The sequence below is a fragment of the Mustelus asterias genome, chromosome 13, assembly GCF_964213995.1.
Source record: "Mustelus asterias chromosome 13, sMusAst1.hap1.1, whole genome shotgun sequence".
In the NCBI taxonomy this organism is placed as follows: domain Eukaryota; kingdom Metazoa; phylum Chordata; class Chondrichthyes; order Carcharhiniformes; family Triakidae; genus Mustelus; species Mustelus asterias.
In genome coordinates, this window is record NC_135813.1 from 77,874,360 (window position 1) to 77,892,826 (window position 18,467).

Consider the following 18,467-nt stretch of genomic DNA (forward strand, 5'->3'; position numbering starts at 1 on the left):
AGTATGGATCACAGTAATATTAATCTGTGTACTAGGGTATGTTAAAATATTCTCATTTCGTTCAGAATTTTGCATTAAAATGCGAGTAAAACCACAACAGCGCTGCCTGTTTCCCAGTTAGATTCAATTTCAGTGATTAATCTCACAGCGACCTGGCATTTCAGTCAGTGAATAGATGTCGCAATGTCCCTCAACTCTGGTGGAGAGATGGAAGATGCAATACCTAGTTTTCAGTGTGAATCATTAGCTTATTTTACAGCAGCCAGTGTCACAAAGGAGTTGATCTGCAGTTGCTAGTAAAGTGCTAATTTAGTGGCAGCATCTGTTTAATTTTACCCAATGTATATCATATAACTAGCTTTGATGCATTAAATGAAATAAAATTAAGAAACCCTAATTGATTGATGGGTTATTATCAGCAGAGACAGATGGGGCACAGTAATGCCTGCGTAGAGCAACTCAAAGACAAAACAGATAAACTTGCATTTCATCTTAATTGTGCGAATCAGGCTTGTGGAGAAGGGAAATTGAATCTTCTGCCCACTAACTGTCACCGGGTAATGAAAGGAATAACCAGTATGTTACAAGCTGTAAAATTTTCCGTGGCTAACGATTACACTGATTGCCTCTTAGCAAAAACTGTGGGACTCTTGTCAATTCATATTTGACTGTTGTCAGCACAGTTAATTCTGTCTTCATGCTGGGACCCACATATTTGAAAACTACAAATGTGTATTTTCCATTTTAATGGATGTTTCACATCATGATGTTGTTGTACAGAGTCTTTTTTAATGTAAAAAAAAGCCTTTCAATCCCATGCCATGTATGATTCCGATAACTTGTTAAATATCTCGGATTTCTGAGAACTTTCCACGCATTCACAGTTAAGTAGCTACTACACAAAAGCAGCCAAGGCCACTAGAAAGGCAGATTTTCCTGTAGTTCCCAGGCAACTTTCTTTTTAAATAAAGTACAGGGAGTCATTTTGTGACAGGTTGAAAAATTGGTGCTGCGCTAATAAGACATGCCTGGTAGCACATCTAGTTTTAGCACGCTATTTTAGTCCTAATTGCTGATAACCATATTTTGAACTTGGCTTGAGGTGCTGAAACAGACACCTGCAGGCCTAGCAGTCAAACACTCTTCAGAAGCAATTTTTTTTACAGCAGTAGATGTGGGCTCCATGCACGCCCTTCCACCAGAGGTGTGGAGTGAGCTAGCTGATATGGTGGCAAGTTGCAAGCTGGCTCAGGAAATCGAAGGAGAGGGCACAAAAGTCCTGGCACTGGAGGTCCTGATAGAGGAGGGATATGTCGAAGCACAGAGATTGAGAAGTGTACTTTGTCCACTTGTCCCTCTCTCCTGCAATAGCTGGTGCTGTGCTGCCTGACCCCGTAGCCTCCTTCTGCACTGTAGGGATTCTATTTGATCCATTGAGTCTGCACCGACAACAATCCCACCCAGGCCCTATCCCTGTAATCTCACGTATTTAGCCAAATAATCCCCCTGACAAGGAGCAACTTAGCATGGCCAATCAACCTAACCCGCACATCTTTGGACTGTGGGAGGAAACCAGAGCACCCGGAGGAAACCCACGCAGACATGGGGAAAACATGCAAACTCCACACAGATCGTGACCCGAGGCCGGAACTGAACCCGGATCGCTGGCGCTGTGAAGCAGCAGTGCTAACCATTGTGCCACCATTCATCTTGTTCTCCCATTTCTCATGCAAACCTCGCACTGCCTTTCTCCTCGTCACTTCTATAAGGTGTCTAATAAGATAAAATAGCACAGCACTTTTTTTCTTAGGTGAAGTCCTCAGAGAATTCCCAGAATAAATGTTGAAAGTATTGAAGTCTTGACAAACTTTCTTCCAAGAGCTTCCCAATGTATTTCAAAGGTCCTTTTCAAACATTCAGCAGCAAGTGAACACTACAAAGTGATATATCTTTGAGTAGCAATTCTAATCCTCAGCAACAGTTTGTTTACTCCTGAACAGCTGGTCATTGTTAGTAGAGGACATTGGGCCATGCGATAGCCACCAAAATGCAGTGTGGCCTTGTTAATGAGGACTGTCAGGCAATTTAAGTGGTAATCATCTCCTTCATCCCTTTATCAAAATGGCCTCTTGCCCCATAAACACCAGCTAAATCAACGTTTCCCGTCGAGACTCCCATCTTTGCCACCCAGGAGGCTTGTTAGCACCGCAAGAAGTTAGCAGAAATCACTCCCAATTTAAAACAAGCACATATACTATCATTCTTGTAACAGTTCCAAAGTGGATCTTTGGGGTAAATTTTTAATGCTGAATCTTGGAATACATCAGATTTTTAAAATGTCGATAAGAAGACTTCGTTAGAATGTATGTAAAATAATCGTTACTCATTAATGCAAATTATTTGTACATTACAAATCTTAATGTCCATGTTCAGCATTTGAATGGAAGATGTCAATGTTTGAAAGTGAGGTAAATTGTGTTGGTAATCAAACAACTAATTGTCTGAGCACCACTAATGAGCATCTTTTATTGAATCCCTACATTGCAGCAGGAGGCCATTCAGCCCATCGAGCCCACACCAATGACAATTCCACCCAGGCCCTATTCCTGTAACCCCATGTATTTACCCTGTTAATCCCCCTGACACTAAGTGGCAATTCAGCATGACCAATCAACCTAACCCGCACATCTTTGGAGTGTGGGAGGAAACTGGAGCACCCGGAGGAAACCCACGTAGATACAGGGAGAATGTGCAAACTCCACACAGACAGTGAGCCGAGGCCGGAAATCCTTTCTGAGCTAACTCAATGCGTATATATCCCTCCTTTAGATAAGGGGAACAAAAATGTAGGCAATACTCCATATGAGGTCTCATCAATGTCCTGTACAGTTGTAACAAAACTTCCCTACTTTTATACTTGATTCTACTTGCAGTAAAGGCCAACATCCATTTGCATTCCTAATTACTTGATGTACCTGCATGCTAACTTTCTGTGATTCACATACAGCGACACATAGATTCCTCTGTACCGTAGCATTCACCATTTAAATAATATTTTGCTTTCCTATTCTTCCCTCAACTGACTTAGCCTACCTATATCTCTTTGTCGGCCCTTTGTATCTTCCTCACAATTTGCTTTCCTACCCATCTTAATTAATATCTTCATGAAAATATCATATGGATTTTAAATAACTATTTTAAAGACAAATGGTAGTTCTGCCAAAGGGTTACGGCTGAAATGTTCTGGTGACAAGTCGATGTTAGAAATACAAGTCCATTATACTTATATGGCTCGGGGAGAGTCAGTGATCAGGGTAGCTGATGAGGCATCGCCTGATGCTATTTTTCAAAGCCACCCCAGCCTTTTGGCTAAGATGAAACATCAGATCAAGCCCAAGGTGGGGGTGCAATGCCTCATCATGTCAGCTTGGATCTTGTTTGCCCCTCACCTGGGGACCATGAATTGCTTTGAATTTGAATTCAGTTTTTTTGGATGGAATAAAAAATTAAGACTCAATCAGGACTGGCTTCACAGTGAATTGAATGCAGGTGATACTCATTGATGCTTGTATTTAAGAGCTGGGGTTCTTCCCAGTGGGGAAGGCATCTGGATAGGGAGAGGATGCAGAAGGGAGAGTAGAAACTAGCTTCTACTGAGCTATTGTATCACAATTAAACTGTTGTGAATCACTGGAATGTCTTCTGCCTAATTCGGTAATTGGATATATATATGCAACTATAAAATTTGACAGACCAGTTGTGCATTTCCAGCGTTTTCTCTTTCTTTGTTTTAAATTTTCTGCATGTGTACCTTTTTAAGATGTCTTTATTGAATCTTTGTGTGATGGGCAGGCCTGTTGCACGTTAATTGATAAGACTTTTCATAAAAAAGAACAGCTCTTTATTCCCTAGTAGTATACAGACAGAGGGAATTAATTCTCTCAGAATATTTGTTTCTGGCCATCAGACCCTTAGAGGAATAGTTTTATTGACACATCGGCATTGTCAAGCAGCAAAGATAATGTGTTCCAGTGTTAAGATCTGAGCTCTTTCCACTGGTACTGCACGATCTTTTTCAAAATACATCTGGATACATTATTTCTGTTTGCCCTGATTGTACCAAGGTGATGTTGGTAAACAATTTATGAGATGCGGGCATTGCTGACTAATCCAGCATTTATTGCCCATCCTTAATTACCCTTGAACTGAGTGGCTTGCTAGACCATTGCAGGGGGCATTTGAGAGTCTACCACATTGCTGTAGATCTGGAGTCACGTGTAGGCCAGACCAGGTAAGGATGGCAGATTTCCTTCGCTAAAGGACATAGTGAACCAGATGGGTTTTTATGGCAATCAACAATGATTTCATGGTCATCGTTAGACTTTTAATTCCAGATTTGTATTGAATTCCAGTTCCACCATCTGACGTGGCGGGATTCAAACCTGGGTCCCCAGAGGATTACTAATTCAGTGACAATACCACTACACCACCACCTCCCTCAATAGATTAGGTCTTCCCCTCTATAAGACCATCTGCTACAGTGGGAGCTTGGTATAATGCAGGTCCGTTTTGGACCCCGAAGTTTTCATTCCGCAAATGCGGGAAGTGGAAACTGTAGAGAGAGTGACACAATATGGGCCCATGACATTGACAGGATAAAGCCTGATTGTTCTGCACCAGATTTGAAATATAGCTACAGTAATAAAATAGCACTGCATTTGTTGGGAATAATGACCTGTGCTGCTGGAGTAGCCAGAAATTGAAGGCCAATCTCCAGGACACTGCTGTGTGCAACCCTGGAGAAAAATCATGGGGACATTAAGGAAAGTTTTAAAAATTTTCTTTGAACATTTCTCTTTGTCAAATATAAAATATTGAAAATGGGAATGGAGGTGGCGGAGGGGAGAAAGGCCGTTTGACTAACATTCAAGCATCATCCAATTGGGTAATGAGTCTTTTCGAAGGCAGTGCGTCACAAGGCTTGGATGTGTTGGCCAACCAATGACTGGAGTGGGAGGACAAGTTGTGATGAAACCTCCAGAGATCCATTTAATCCCTGCTCTGACGAAGGGTCATCTAGACTCAATGTTGGCTCTATTCTCTCCCCACAGATGCTGTCAGACCTCCTGAGATTTTCCAGCATTTTCTGCTTTTGTGTGACATTTAATCACAGTTGGCAACCCTATGTGTTACTTAAGAGTTGAATGCTTTTATATAAAGAAAATGGGTTTTCAGGGTGCTTTTACACTAGAAATGTGAGTGAACATTCAGTACTTGCATAAAGGTAGTAAAGCCCTGAGCGAAGTATTGATTTACCATGTGGATAGAGTTCACTCTGCAATGTTTTAAAGGTGGCAACATATTGAAAGATTGAGATGGTTGTCGCAAACCATGTGAGCTAAATTTCAGAGTGTGCAATTCTTCACATATTTACAAACCTGACGCCCCCTTTATTTCTTTTCTTTGCTGAGTGTATTGTTAGTGGAACTCATCCAAAATTAAATATGACACTGAGGATAAGATGGAATATTATAGCGATATCCATGAGAAGGTTATTATAGAGTGCTGGGATTGTTGCGCTGGTGTGGAGGAGATTTGACAGAGGTTTTGAAAGTTGTGACGGGCATAGAGAAAGCCTCTTCTGCCTGGAGTGTTAGGAACAGTAGATCTTCAATGTAGAATTGTCAAAAAAGCAAGCGTTGTTCGAGGCAGGGAGGAAATCCTTTAAGCAGGATTATTGGATGATGTAATGTTTTGTCACAGGCAATAGTTAAGGCAGAACCATTACATTTTATGGAAAAAAAAGTAGATAAATATTTAAAGCAATGAAAGATACAGTGATGTAGAGAGAGAATGGGGCAGTGCGATTTATTTTGGATTTCTCCAGCAAAGTGGTGGTGCAAATACAATGAACCAATTGGCCCTCTTTAGTACTTACAAACTCCTTTGGCTATTTTTCACAAACATATCTTGTGCTTACAAACCTGAAAAGCGTTGATATTTATAAACTCTATGATTTCTCGTATCGCTTCCAGATACCCATCATGTATATTTTTACAGCTGTTCGCTGGTTAATTGTATTCCATATACCAGTATTAAAACAATGATGTTTATTTTGGCTAATAAACATTTTGTAAGATAAATTTGATGGTATGTGTTGTATTTTGGGGTTTTTTTTGTGTAGCTATTTGTTGAATATTAAACCCCTTGGTTTACAGTCTTCAATTCTGCTGCAGGAGGTTATCTTAAAAACATAGAAGATAGGAACAGGAGGAGGCCATTCAGTCCTTCGAGCCTGCTCCGCCATTCATCACGATCATGTCCAACTCAATAGCCTAATCCTGATTTCTCCCCACAATCTTTAATCCCATTTGCCCCAAGTGCTATATCCAGCCGCCTCTTGAATACATTCAATGTTTTGGGATCAACTACTTCCTGTGGTAATGAATTCCACAGGCTCACCACTCTTTGGGTGAAGAAATATCTCCTCATCTCCCCGTCCTAAATGGTCTACCCTGAATTCTCCGACTGTCCCCCCGGTTCTGGAATCCACCACCATCGGGAACATTCTCTCTTCATCTACTCTGTCTAGACCTGTTAGAATTTTATAAGTGTCTATGAGGCAGGATGTTCCTCCTTCTCCTGTAAGCTTTGTGTCACCAAAATGTTGGAAAAATCACAAAAGTACTGGAAGTGTAATTAAGAGATTTATCATCAAATACAGTCCAAGCCTCAATTTAATTTTGGTTAACATCTTTTTTGGATTTCATGCACAAACATTATGTAACCATGCCATCTAGTGACAATAGTATAGTCTTAGCAATTCTTTATCAGACAGCAAACTGATTAAACTATGATCATTTGTAAATCCAGGTATATAGTTGTGATTTTTATGTTTAAAAGGTTGCCTGGAATCTTTTTGAACACTTTGTGAAACGCCTGTTGGACTTTTAAAAATTTATTTAATGCTTTTCCCTGGAGCCCTGTTGTATTTGTTGGTTTGGTATAATTAATGGATTTTGGAGGAAACGTGTCTAAATCTGGAAGCTTCTGGTTTTACTAAGTTTGTGTAACCCAGCAGATTAAATAGCTATCCCTCTTATCATCAAGCGGCCATTATTATTGTATAAAATGTCTTGCAATGTTGCAAATAACTCTAGCATTCAGTTAGTTAATTTTTTAGCAGAATTGTAATTGCTCCAATATCCTATTTACAATGCAATGGGAGGTCTACTGGACGTGTATCAAAAGTCTTGCCTACACCACTCGGTTCCCCCGAGTGATGTATCACGTTTTCCGTAACATATCATATCCTGTAACACATTCACCATCACATGTTGTGAATAACACAATTCTGCACCATTATTTCCCTAAGGACATATTCTTCCACCCTTTTTGCCTCATGCGCATGCTGCCCCTTGAAAATTTTATAACGTAAAACATTCTAGGTTAGGAAATATTGATAAATATACATGTGGAGAAATCTATTGGTGCGCAATAAAAAGGGCAGCTTTAAAGCCACATATTGATTGTTTAAGTATTCTCTGAGGAGCAATGTTTCAGTTACTGGTATGTTTGTAATGGGCTGCGGACTGTTATGAAACTACTAAAATATTGAAGCGTCTTAGTGTAATAAAAACAGGAAAACCTTGGGCAATTGAATATAATGTTTTGAAAGAAAGATGATCCGAGTAATTATCACGATCTCTTTAACATGAATGGATGGAATTGAGTTAATGAAAACAACCTATGTTCAATAATATTCACTTTCAGCAGTAACATATGGGAGCTCCATTTGATTTGATTAGACACCCACATACTTGTTTTCTCAATAAGATGTGTTTATTTTTCTTGTGATCATTCCAACGTCGTAGGCAATTGGAGAAGATCTTTTGCAATTTAAAGTAGCGAATGCTTGTTACAGAGTAAAAGCTATGTTGGTCTGTGTTATTGAAAAACATTTGGATATGAAAGGCGCCCTGTATCAGTTAAACAAACAAAATTGCAAATGAGGAGGAAAAACAAAAGGCTGAAGATACACAGCAGCTCATCAGCATCTGTAAGGAGAAAAGACTGTTTATAATATCTGGGTTGTGTATCTTGATGAAGGGTACACTCTGGACAGATCATAATCTGTTTTTTCCTCCCTTTGTATTGTCAATATGTTCCATTGTTAATGTTGTATAGCAGCAGTATTTTAATTAGCGCGCCCGTAAGTATCGGCTATAATTTCTATGTGCTTTCAGTTTTGTGTACACTGAATTCAATGCTACAAGGGGTACGTTCGATCCCTCATAGATTGCTCTCAATAGCACTTCAAAGCGTGCTATTGTATTACAACGTACAGCATTGAATTGCCTGCACATATATCATTTCAAATCCCAGCAGAGAAACTATTCATTTATGTTAAATAGAAACAGTGAGTAATGGAATTACTATGAATATTCCTCAATTCTCATAGAGTTACAAACTCAGCTGACTTTCCTTGGCTGCTTTGATGGTTTTCGTTTACGAGAATCATACATCTTTCCTCACGCTTACAGTTTTCTTTCTCGAAGATGCGCTCTCTTTACCATATTTATGGAATGGTACGGCTGGTGGGTGACGGAAGGGATGTGGGGAACGTCCTTTACGCATGGGGCTAAGGATTATAAGTTACATAATTTTAGTCCATTTTCATAGCAAGGAAATGATGAGTAGCAGCCCAGACCAATAATCTTAAATAAAACTTTGGGGCGGCACGGTAGCACAGTGGTTAGCACTGCTGCCTCACAGCACCAGGGACCCGGGTTCAATTCCAGCCTTGGGTCACTGTCTGTGTGGAGTCTGCACGTTCTCCCCGTGTCTGCGCGGGTTTCCTCCAGGTGCTCCGGTTTCCTCCCACAGTCCAAAGATGTGCCGGTTAGGTGGATTGGCCGTTCTAAATTGACCCTAGTGTCAGGGGGACTAGCTAGGGTAAATACATGGGGGTAGGGCCTGGGTGGGATTGTGGTCGGTGCAGACTTGATGGGTCGAATGGCCTCCTTCTGCGCTGTAGGGATTCTACGATTCTCTGAAGTCAGTCAAGTGTAGACCAAGAATGTTTTTGTATGGCGTGAGATTTGCTTCACCACTCTTATTTAATTTCTCTGAGGAACCTCTGTTACCATGTATGTTTCCATAGAGATCGATTGTGAATTACATTATGAGAGTGAATTTCTGATTCCCACTGTGTTTATTTCCTTTTCAGGAATTTGTTGCATTCTCAAAAAGACTGATCAGTGACACTGGTTTGAAGGAAAGCATCGTGACTAAAGCCAAAGAATATGTAGACAAACACCATTCCTGGAGCACAGAAAGGGAGACCTATCGGAGACTTACCGCAGACCTGTTTTGAATGGCAGCAGCCAAGTTTGGCAATTGGCACGATTGTTTAGAAAAGGCAATTTTGTTATGGAACTGTATTTTTTTGAACGAATATCATGGGGATTATGAGAGTGACTGACGAGAACGTTGAAATCATTTCCTGTACCTTAATTGTTGATCAGGTAGCATTTTATAGCAATAGATAATTTATTCCTAGTGACCAGATCTTGATTGAGATTTAGTTTGCATGACTTATTGGTGTTAATCTTCACCCTCGACAATGCATTTTTTTTGGTTTGTTTCCCTGATCCCTGAACTCCGTGTCACTGAAATATTGATGCATGCAGCACGCATCGAGGAAGTCCCATCCTGCAGGCCCTTTTTTATAATATCTGATATTTCCCCTGAGATCTGCAATGGTTACTTAAGTTAGCAAACACAACCGCATTTGTTTTCTGAAAGTTGATATTAATGGTTACCTAGCGGCAGTCGGACACTTATTCAACAAAACAAATGGGATAGGAGGAGAGAAACACCTTGTTCTTAAATTCAATTGTTAATCATTTCAGCACAGTGTTAATGAACATGTGCATTCTCTCACCGTGATAGCACAGTATGAGATCCTGCATCACGACTGATGAGATCAAGATTAAAGCAGGGTGTTAATTTACTGAGCTGCTGAGTAATATTTGCGCTGCTAATCATGGTGGTGCGTTACTTGTCAGCAGTCTCCTGGTAATGAAATTTATCTCTTGAAGTCTTTTTTATTTACTTTCAATAAATCTCATTCTATTTTGTGCTTACGGACGTGGGTTTAGTACTGGTACCAAAAGCTACTGTGACATTTAGAAATAGCAATGGGACATGAGTCAAAACAGTGAGTGCTGCAAATAAACAACAGGCCAATTAGCACTTTTAAAGAGGAAGAGCTGGGTTTGGAGAGACATTTTACCCAAAATACTAACTTATGTTTTTCTTTGACAGTCATTGACTGAACTGTATTTCTGGACATTTAATTTTTGGTGCAGGTTTAGCGTTTGCAATTGTTTGGTGCCCCAACTGTTCACTGGAGGGCTTCTCTATTCTGTACCTGTGGATCTTGTACCTGTGGATCTTCTAATACTCCCCTGGCATGCATCTCCCTTTGAGGAAAATGTCCCACCATCTTGTCACCCTCCGGTTTTCTTAACAGCTCACACTTATCTACACGGTTGCAGTTTCCTTAGATTCGTAATTCAATAACATGTTGCCACTGTGGACGTTACTCAAAAGTGAGAAGACTTTCATTCAGTCGAGACATCTGACTTCCCACATTTCAGTATTACTAAAGAAAACAAAGAGTATCCCAGTTGACGTTTCTGAGAATGTCTGCCTGATCTCTTTTAAATCGACAGCAAGCTCTCAAAAATGATTTAAACACGTTATGAAATGTAACCCACTTAACTAGTCTTCAATTATCCAGCTGGAGATTTGCAGTAGATGTACTCCTAAACATTTGACATGTCGATGTGCAGGAGTTAACATTGCATTACCGCATCTCAATACCTCTAAGCTCCAGCCCAAATCTGGCCACAGAAATCTGGAATTATAATTGCTGTGTTGCAAAGTTAATTTAGGGACATTGGACATCTAGAAGTATGTTTTATTGCTGGCTCCAAGTCCACTAAGTCTAAATTTAATTTGAAGTCCACTTTCCACATAAATCCTGGGAGACCAGTATTGGTTTGAGCAGTTGGAACCCAAATTAAGTGGAACCATGTGTACTGATGGTCTTCATGGCGTAGGATACACTTTAATTCACCTCTTATCAGGAGCACTTTTTCAGGCTTTTGTCTTAATGTTGACTTTCAATATCAAAAGAACTGCAATGAGTTTCCTCATAATTTGTTTATAACACCACTAGCTCAGAAATGCCACTCTGCATGATGGAATTTGGATGGTAGCACTTGATGTTTGCACCATTTTTAATATTAATAAACTGCAGGTTACTGAACTAATCATTTGATGTAATATCCATAAGTACCCTTATAATTTAAAATATGCAAGTGTTTCTATAAAATTTTGTACTAGTAAAATAGGTCTCCTGGTACTTTATTCTTGGTGTGCCTTGGTTGAAGAAACCAATAATCCAGCCTATAAATCTCACCAAACATTAACATGATGAGCTGAGATCCTCTGATACACATGTTACCAGCCATCCTGGATAATGTTCATGTTAGGCAAAGTAGCATGAGATACTATAATATTGCCATTGGCTAATGATGAGATCAAGAGGGAAGACAGATGTAACGTGCACTGAACAGGATGGCTTTCACACCTGGTTTGCACTTGGTTTTCAATAGAGGACAAAATAATATGCTTTATTTTTATATTGGAGTTGTAATTTAAAGCTATGTATATTCCGTGTTTTGAAATGAAAGTTGTGGGTGTATTATTCAATAAAAGATTATTTTCGACTTGATTGTGTTGTTCCGGAACAGTATATTGGTCACTACTAAGGCATGAAAATGGCCAGTTTCCCTTTATATGAACAAGAACTCTTAGTCAATGACCTCCTTTGTGTTGTACCATTCAATGATTCTGTAATTGAAGTTCGTACAAGACATCACAGTCAATGGTCTGCTCTTTGGAGAAATTCAGAACTTGCCATTTATTCCCAGAATCCAATCAATATGGTGTATCTCTTTCACTGTGTTATAGTAACACAAGTGACCCACTTCCCTGGAATGTCACGATCAGTGATGTTGCTGTAAGTTATGCCGCAACCACAATTCAAACTTCAAGTTTCAAACTTACCCTGAAATTTCCTGGAAAGGTTATTTGAATATGTTATTGTGATCATAGTGGCAAACCAGGGTCATTCAAAATGGAACATCCTTCACCCAAATTTATCAATTAACTAATCAAGTAGGCTTGATTGGCAGTGTGGTCTACTCCTATTTCTTGTGTCCTTGTGTAAGAGGTCAGAATGGGCATCGCTAAGAGTCATAGCATTCTAAACTTTCAATCTTATCACTATACTGAACTTGATCACTTACTCTGAACTGTTTTACTTATGGGCACATTCTGCTGTTACATTTGTTAGGGTACAGATCAGAAACACGCTGGTATATGAAGCCAGACTAGACCACAAAGATTTGCCATTTTGGCATTAATGTGAGGATATGATGTTTCACTCCAGATGCAATTGTACTGACACTGGGGAGCTTTTATCAAAACACTTCATTTAACAACACTGTTTAACTATAACAAATGAATTAGCTTAACAATTGAACAATACTTAAACATGACGTGTTACAATTCTTAACTGCTAACCTATCCCTATGAGTTCCAATTCAAGCAATATTCCTCTTACAGTCTTAAACCCCTCTTCAAAATCAGTTAGCAAAACGCAGGTGTATGTGTTTGTACTTAAGTTGCCAGCCATGGAGCTCCCAGACACCTCCAAAGAGAGAGAGAGAGAGAGAAACATAACTTGCTTCTTTCAGAACCAGGCAGGAACTGCTTGTTTTTAAAAAGCTGAAAGAGAAACTGTGTTTTCCCTGTAAGCTTAGCTTCTCTCATTAAGCATATGACTCTATCTCTATCAATCAACCTAATCAAAACTCTACTCTGAAATTTGAGGGGAAAATCCAAGTAAGCACAAATGCATTAACTCTGTTTAGACAGACATACCATTAGTTAAAATGAGTTATTATCCTTCAGTCTTAGCATGGAGCCAAATTGACTCCTTGCAACAAATCACTGCCTCTTACAAGAAACATGCCACAAATATATTTCTTAAAGGTACAGTATCACTACACATTCAATTTTCAGGAATATTCTGGGGGTTTTTTTAGCCATTAATTTAGAAGTTTGCATTAGGAATTTTAGTGTCAAGTTAAAAATACCATCACTTTTGTCAGTGACCTGTGCAGGCCCTTTAGAGCTCTACACTGTGCACACTAGTCCAAGCACACAATGACAAAGAAATGGTTTGGTGGTTTTCTTTTTACTCAGAATTTAATACACAAGAAAGATTTTATTTTGTTTTAGTCATTTTTTGAATTCATGAATTTAAATACATTCACAGATCAAATATATTGATTTTGGACTTCTCTCAAGAGCACTACTTAAGGATGAACCTAACTAATATTTGTCGGTGAAATGTTAAAAGCCCACTTTTCTTATATACACAAGCATAAAGATCCATTCATATGATTTTACACTGCAGAGATGAAGTGTTAGAACTTTTGCTCCCTTCCAAGTTACCTTTGTCTTCATGTAATATTTGGGAAGTCTTGTGTAATGGGTGCAAATTGCATAGGTTGACGGACCAGACTTAGAAAATAAAAAACAATTCCAATAAATATTGGTTATTAGTGCAATATAGTGTCAATTTAGCAGATGTGACTCTAGATCCACTCTAGAATAGATACTGTACAATTCAGCAAAGAATCATTCACCAATGTGCGAGAAGAACAGAGAATGCTGCAAAAACCCAGCAGGTCTGGCAGCATCTGTAAGGACAAAACACAGAGTTAACGTTTTGAGTCCTTTGGCTCTTTGTCAGAACTGAAGGGAGGGAGAATGTGTTAGAACTGAGAGGTATTACAATCATAAGCATTTCCAGACCTAGAAAGATGGGTTGGTGAATAACAATTCCATTTCTAGAAAGTCTCATCAAAAATGAAATCCATACATTTGAGGAAAACAAACTCGTAATGGGTCAGGTGCTAAGCATTGGCCATGCTAAATTCTCCATTAGTGTACCTGAACAGGCGCCGGAGTTTGGCAACTAGGGGATTTTCACAGTAACTTCATTGCAGTGTTAATGTAAGCCTACTTGTGACTAATAAATAAACTTTTTAAAAAATGGCAATTTTGGGAATTGGATAAGGAAACTATTTTGAATACATGTCATTAATTATTTTTAAAAAACAAAGAATAATGTGGACTAGATGCACCATTCAGAATAGAATTTTCCAATAACTTGAGCTCTATTCAAAGGGAGAATTGGAGAGCATTAGAGTGAATTGCTAACCATGTCTTTGAGGCATTGAATGTAAGAGTTGAGAAATCATGTTGCAGCTCTATAAAGCCTTGATTAGGCCACATTAGGAGTATTGAGTGCAGTTCTGGCTGCCACATTACCAGAAGGATGTGGAAGGTTTAGAGAGAGTGCAAAGAAGGTTCACCAGGATGTTGACTGGTCTCGAGGAGAGGTTGAATAAACTAGGATTGTTTTCCACTGGAAAGAGGCTCAAGGGAGACCTGATTAGAGGTCTACAAAATTACGAGAGGCATAGACAGGGTGGATAGTCAGAGACTTTTTTTTCCCCAGGGTGAAAGTGTCAATTACAAGGGGGCACAGGTTCAAGGTGAGAGAGGGAAAGTTTAAGGGAGATGTGCGGGGGAAGTTTTTCACGCAGAGAGTGGCGGGTGCCTGGAATGCACAGCCAGAGGAGGTAGTGGAAGCAGGCACATCAGCAACATTTAAGGGACATCTGGATGGGTACATAAGGAGGGAATAGAGGGATACGGACTGAGTAAGGACAGAAGGGTTTTTTTTAGTTTAGTTACGGCATCATAATTGACACAAGCTTGGAGGGCCAAAGGGCCTGTTCCTGTGCTGTACTTTTCTTTGTTCTCTTTGTTCTGAGTGGAAAGGAATACAATTTTGTAGCAAAAGGAAATTATATCGAATCAATGTATTTTTTTGTAAATTGTGGAGCTGTTTATATTGACTTAATGAAATAAAGTACATTAATTTTAAGTAGTGTTATGGCAAAGTTGCCGGTTGGGTTGAAAGTCACAAGCCAAGCTTTGGGTGTTTTCACTTTTACCTTTCTGCACTCCACAGGGAAGCATTCTTCCAGGTACCACAGCATCTTGAATCTTTGGGGAGTAACTCGGAAGGAAAACAAATTGTCTGATTAAATCAAGGCTTGCTTTGCCTCAACAGATTTGGCACATCTGGAGCTAATGGTGCTCTTTGCATAGCTGGCAGACCCGGTACGCCTGGAACAGCTGGTACCTTAATTAGAGTTGACAAAGTTGGCACTGCTGAATTAGCATACAGTGCCAGAAAACATTGACATTTTTGGTTAATGCGCTCTTTTTCACTCGGGGCTTTGATGAATATGTTTTAGTCGAGAAACTTAATTGTGAAATATAAACACTGCCATCAGTGGCATGTCAACAACCAACCAGAACATTTCAAAGTGAGTCAAAGGAGAAAGATGTGAACTCAACATAATCTGCAAAGAGGAAAGGTGGTGGAACTTTTGGGGGGGGCGGGGAGAGAGAGTGGACCTGACAATCAGCATTTGCTGCAGATTCAAGAAAAGTTAGCACAACATTTTCTCAGGACATTAATACTAAGTGGAAGGCCAAAGAAATGTGAAACAATCTAAAGGATATTAAAAGACTGAAGCAGAACATCGTCTGCAGCAGGTAAAATAACTGAATTTATTCAGTGGCATACTTGCAGAATACCGTTAATGTAACCAACTGAACATCAGCCTACACAGCTTCAGAAGACCTACACAGCCCATGTTAGAAGGTGAGGTCTGACGTAAATCTCCTGCTAGGTTTTGATGATCTTGCTAGTGGTCCAAGGATTGGACTTTTATGGAACTTGATGCAAACTGCTGTATATTAACCTACACAATAGTGTATCTCAGGGACATGATCTAAACTAGACATTTGTGTCTTTTGCTCATGAATCTCATCAATCTCAACTGCAGGCTCAGTGAAACTAGGCTCAATGTGAATCAAGATGCTGTATTTTTCACATCTGTTGCATATACAACAGATGATTGCTTATAGAATCATAAAATCCCTACAGTGCAGAAGGAGGCCATTTGGCCCATTGAGCCTGCACTGACAACAATCCCATCCAGGCCCTATCCCCATAACCCCACGTATTTACTCTGCTAGTCCCCCTAACACTAATCAACTCAACCCGCTAATCAACCCAATCCGCATATCTTTGGAGTGTGGGAGTTGTTATGTCTGGTTTAACTCACTTCAGTAACATAACTTGGCTTTGCAATGAATGCTCCCCCCCCATCAGAATTGTGTTACTCAGACAGAATAACTCCTGTGCCTGGCCCACAGCCAAAGGGAAAACGTCCCTCCCTGCCGCCGTCTCTTTTTCTGAGGCTGCTTTTTGCATACTGACAGAACCTCTTCAATCTCTCGCACTCCCATGTACCTCCAAAAGCATCTTCCCAAGGATCAACCAAGTGGTTCTTCCCTACTAATGTCAATGGGAATGCAAATTGGGCGGTTTTGATAATGAGTGTTTCAGGGATTGGCACTGGGATCCTAACTAACTGCTTCTAATTTAACTTGAGCAACTGCTCTCATGGGAACTTGTCAAATTTGCAAACGACACCAAACTGGAGTCAAGTGTGAATATACAGCCATGGACACATAAAAATGACCTAGGTATATCCTTACAGTGCAGAGGGAGGCCATTCGGCCCATCGAATCTACACAACTCTCCAACAAAGCATCCTACCCAGGTCCTATCCCTGTGACCCCGCGTATTTATCCCATTAATTCCCCCTAACCTACACATCTTGGGGCATCCCACTAAGGGGCAATTTAGCATGGCCATAGAATGTGGAGGGAAACCGGAGCACCCGGAGGAAGCACACGCAGACACAGGGAGAACGTGCAAACTCCACATAGTCACACAAGACCAGAATTGAACCCAGGTCCCTGGTGCTGTGAGGTAGCAGTGCTAACCACTGCCACCTGGGTAGTGTGAAATGAAATTCATTACAGATTGGAAAGGGATATGGGCAACATGCAATCTAAATAAATGAGGTTGAAGTTAACAAAAATGTGGATATAGGAGATTTAGGGTCCTAAGTTGCTGCCCAAGTGTAAAATTGTCATCCTGGATCAGACTCTTCATGAAAAATCAGCAGTTTATTTTTAAAGTCCTAAAGTTAAAGTTTAATTTATTAGTCACAAGTAGACTTACATTAACACTGTAATGAAATCACTGTGAAAATCCCCTACTCACCACACTCTGTTGCCTGTTCAGGTACACTAAGGGTCAGTTTAGCATGGCCAATTCACCTAACCTACACATCTTTGGACTGTGGGAGGAAACCGGAGCACCCGGAGGAAACCCACACAGACACAGGGAGAACGTGCAAACTCCACACAGACAATGACCCAAGCCGGGAATCGAACCTGGGTCCCTGGCACTGTAAGGCAGCAGTGCTAACCACTGTGCCACTGTGCTGCCCTACTGTCCACCGTCCTATCAGACAACTAAGTTTATAAAAACTTTAAAACAACTTCCTTGTACCCAATTTAGCACAGAAAACTAATCCAAAAAATGTCTTAGTTGGAGAATCACTTGTGAAGTAAAGAGGGATAACTGTTTTGGAAGAAGTCGGAAGGGAATTTTAGGAGGATGGTGTAACAGAATGAGATCATTAAAGGAACAGGTCACAGTATTAGGGAGAATGACATGAATATCGTAGGTGAACAGGCCGTGTGGGTCAAAGGTGAAGCACTGGATGAATGGTTACAAACAAATAGTCGATGGCACAGTAGTTAGCACTGCTGCCTCACAGTGCCAGGGATCCAGGTTCAATTCCTGGCTTGAGTCACTATCTGTGTGGAGTCTGCACGTTCTCCCCGTGTCTGCGTGGGTTTCCTCCAGGTGCTCCGGTTTCCTCCCACAATCCAAAAGATGTGCTGGTTAGGTGGATTGGCCATGCTAAATTCTCCCTCAGTGTACCTGAACAGGCGTGGGGGTGCAGTGATTAGTAACTTCATTGTAGTGTTAATGTAAGCCTACTTGTGACACTAATAAAATAAACTTTAAGCTGGAGAGTCAAGGCTGGAAGGTGTTCATTAGAAATGAAGCAAAAGATGATTGACAGAGGTAGCAGAGGATAAATACTGGCAATGTGATTCTTGGAGAAATCATACCTTCTTAAACAGGTTCATTCACTATTTCTTCTCAATAATCAATGCATGAAATGTCTAAAATTAAACTTTTAAACAGAATTAAAAATCAAAAATAGCATATTTTACCCATTGAATTATCCTTTGCAGGTTTAAATACCATTATTAAAACCTTTGCTTCATAATTTCCACCCATGGACTGA

General features: G+C 40.1%; 1 protein-coding gene across 1 annotated transcript in view; it reads left to right on the forward strand.

The window, feature by feature from the left end:
- glt1d1 (glycosyltransferase 1 domain containing 1) overlaps positions 1–11,806 on the forward strand; it is an 84,234-nt gene extending 72,428 nt beyond the window's left edge. Inside the window, exon 12 of the mRNA XM_078227045.1 lies at positions 9,230–11,806. Within this exon, the coding sequence (XP_078083171.1) occupies positions 9,230–9,376 (147 nt within the window). The 3' untranslated portion in view covers positions 9,377–11,806. The remainder of the gene's footprint in view (positions 1–9,229) is intronic.
- Positions 11,807–18,467: the final 6,661 nt, after the last annotated feature.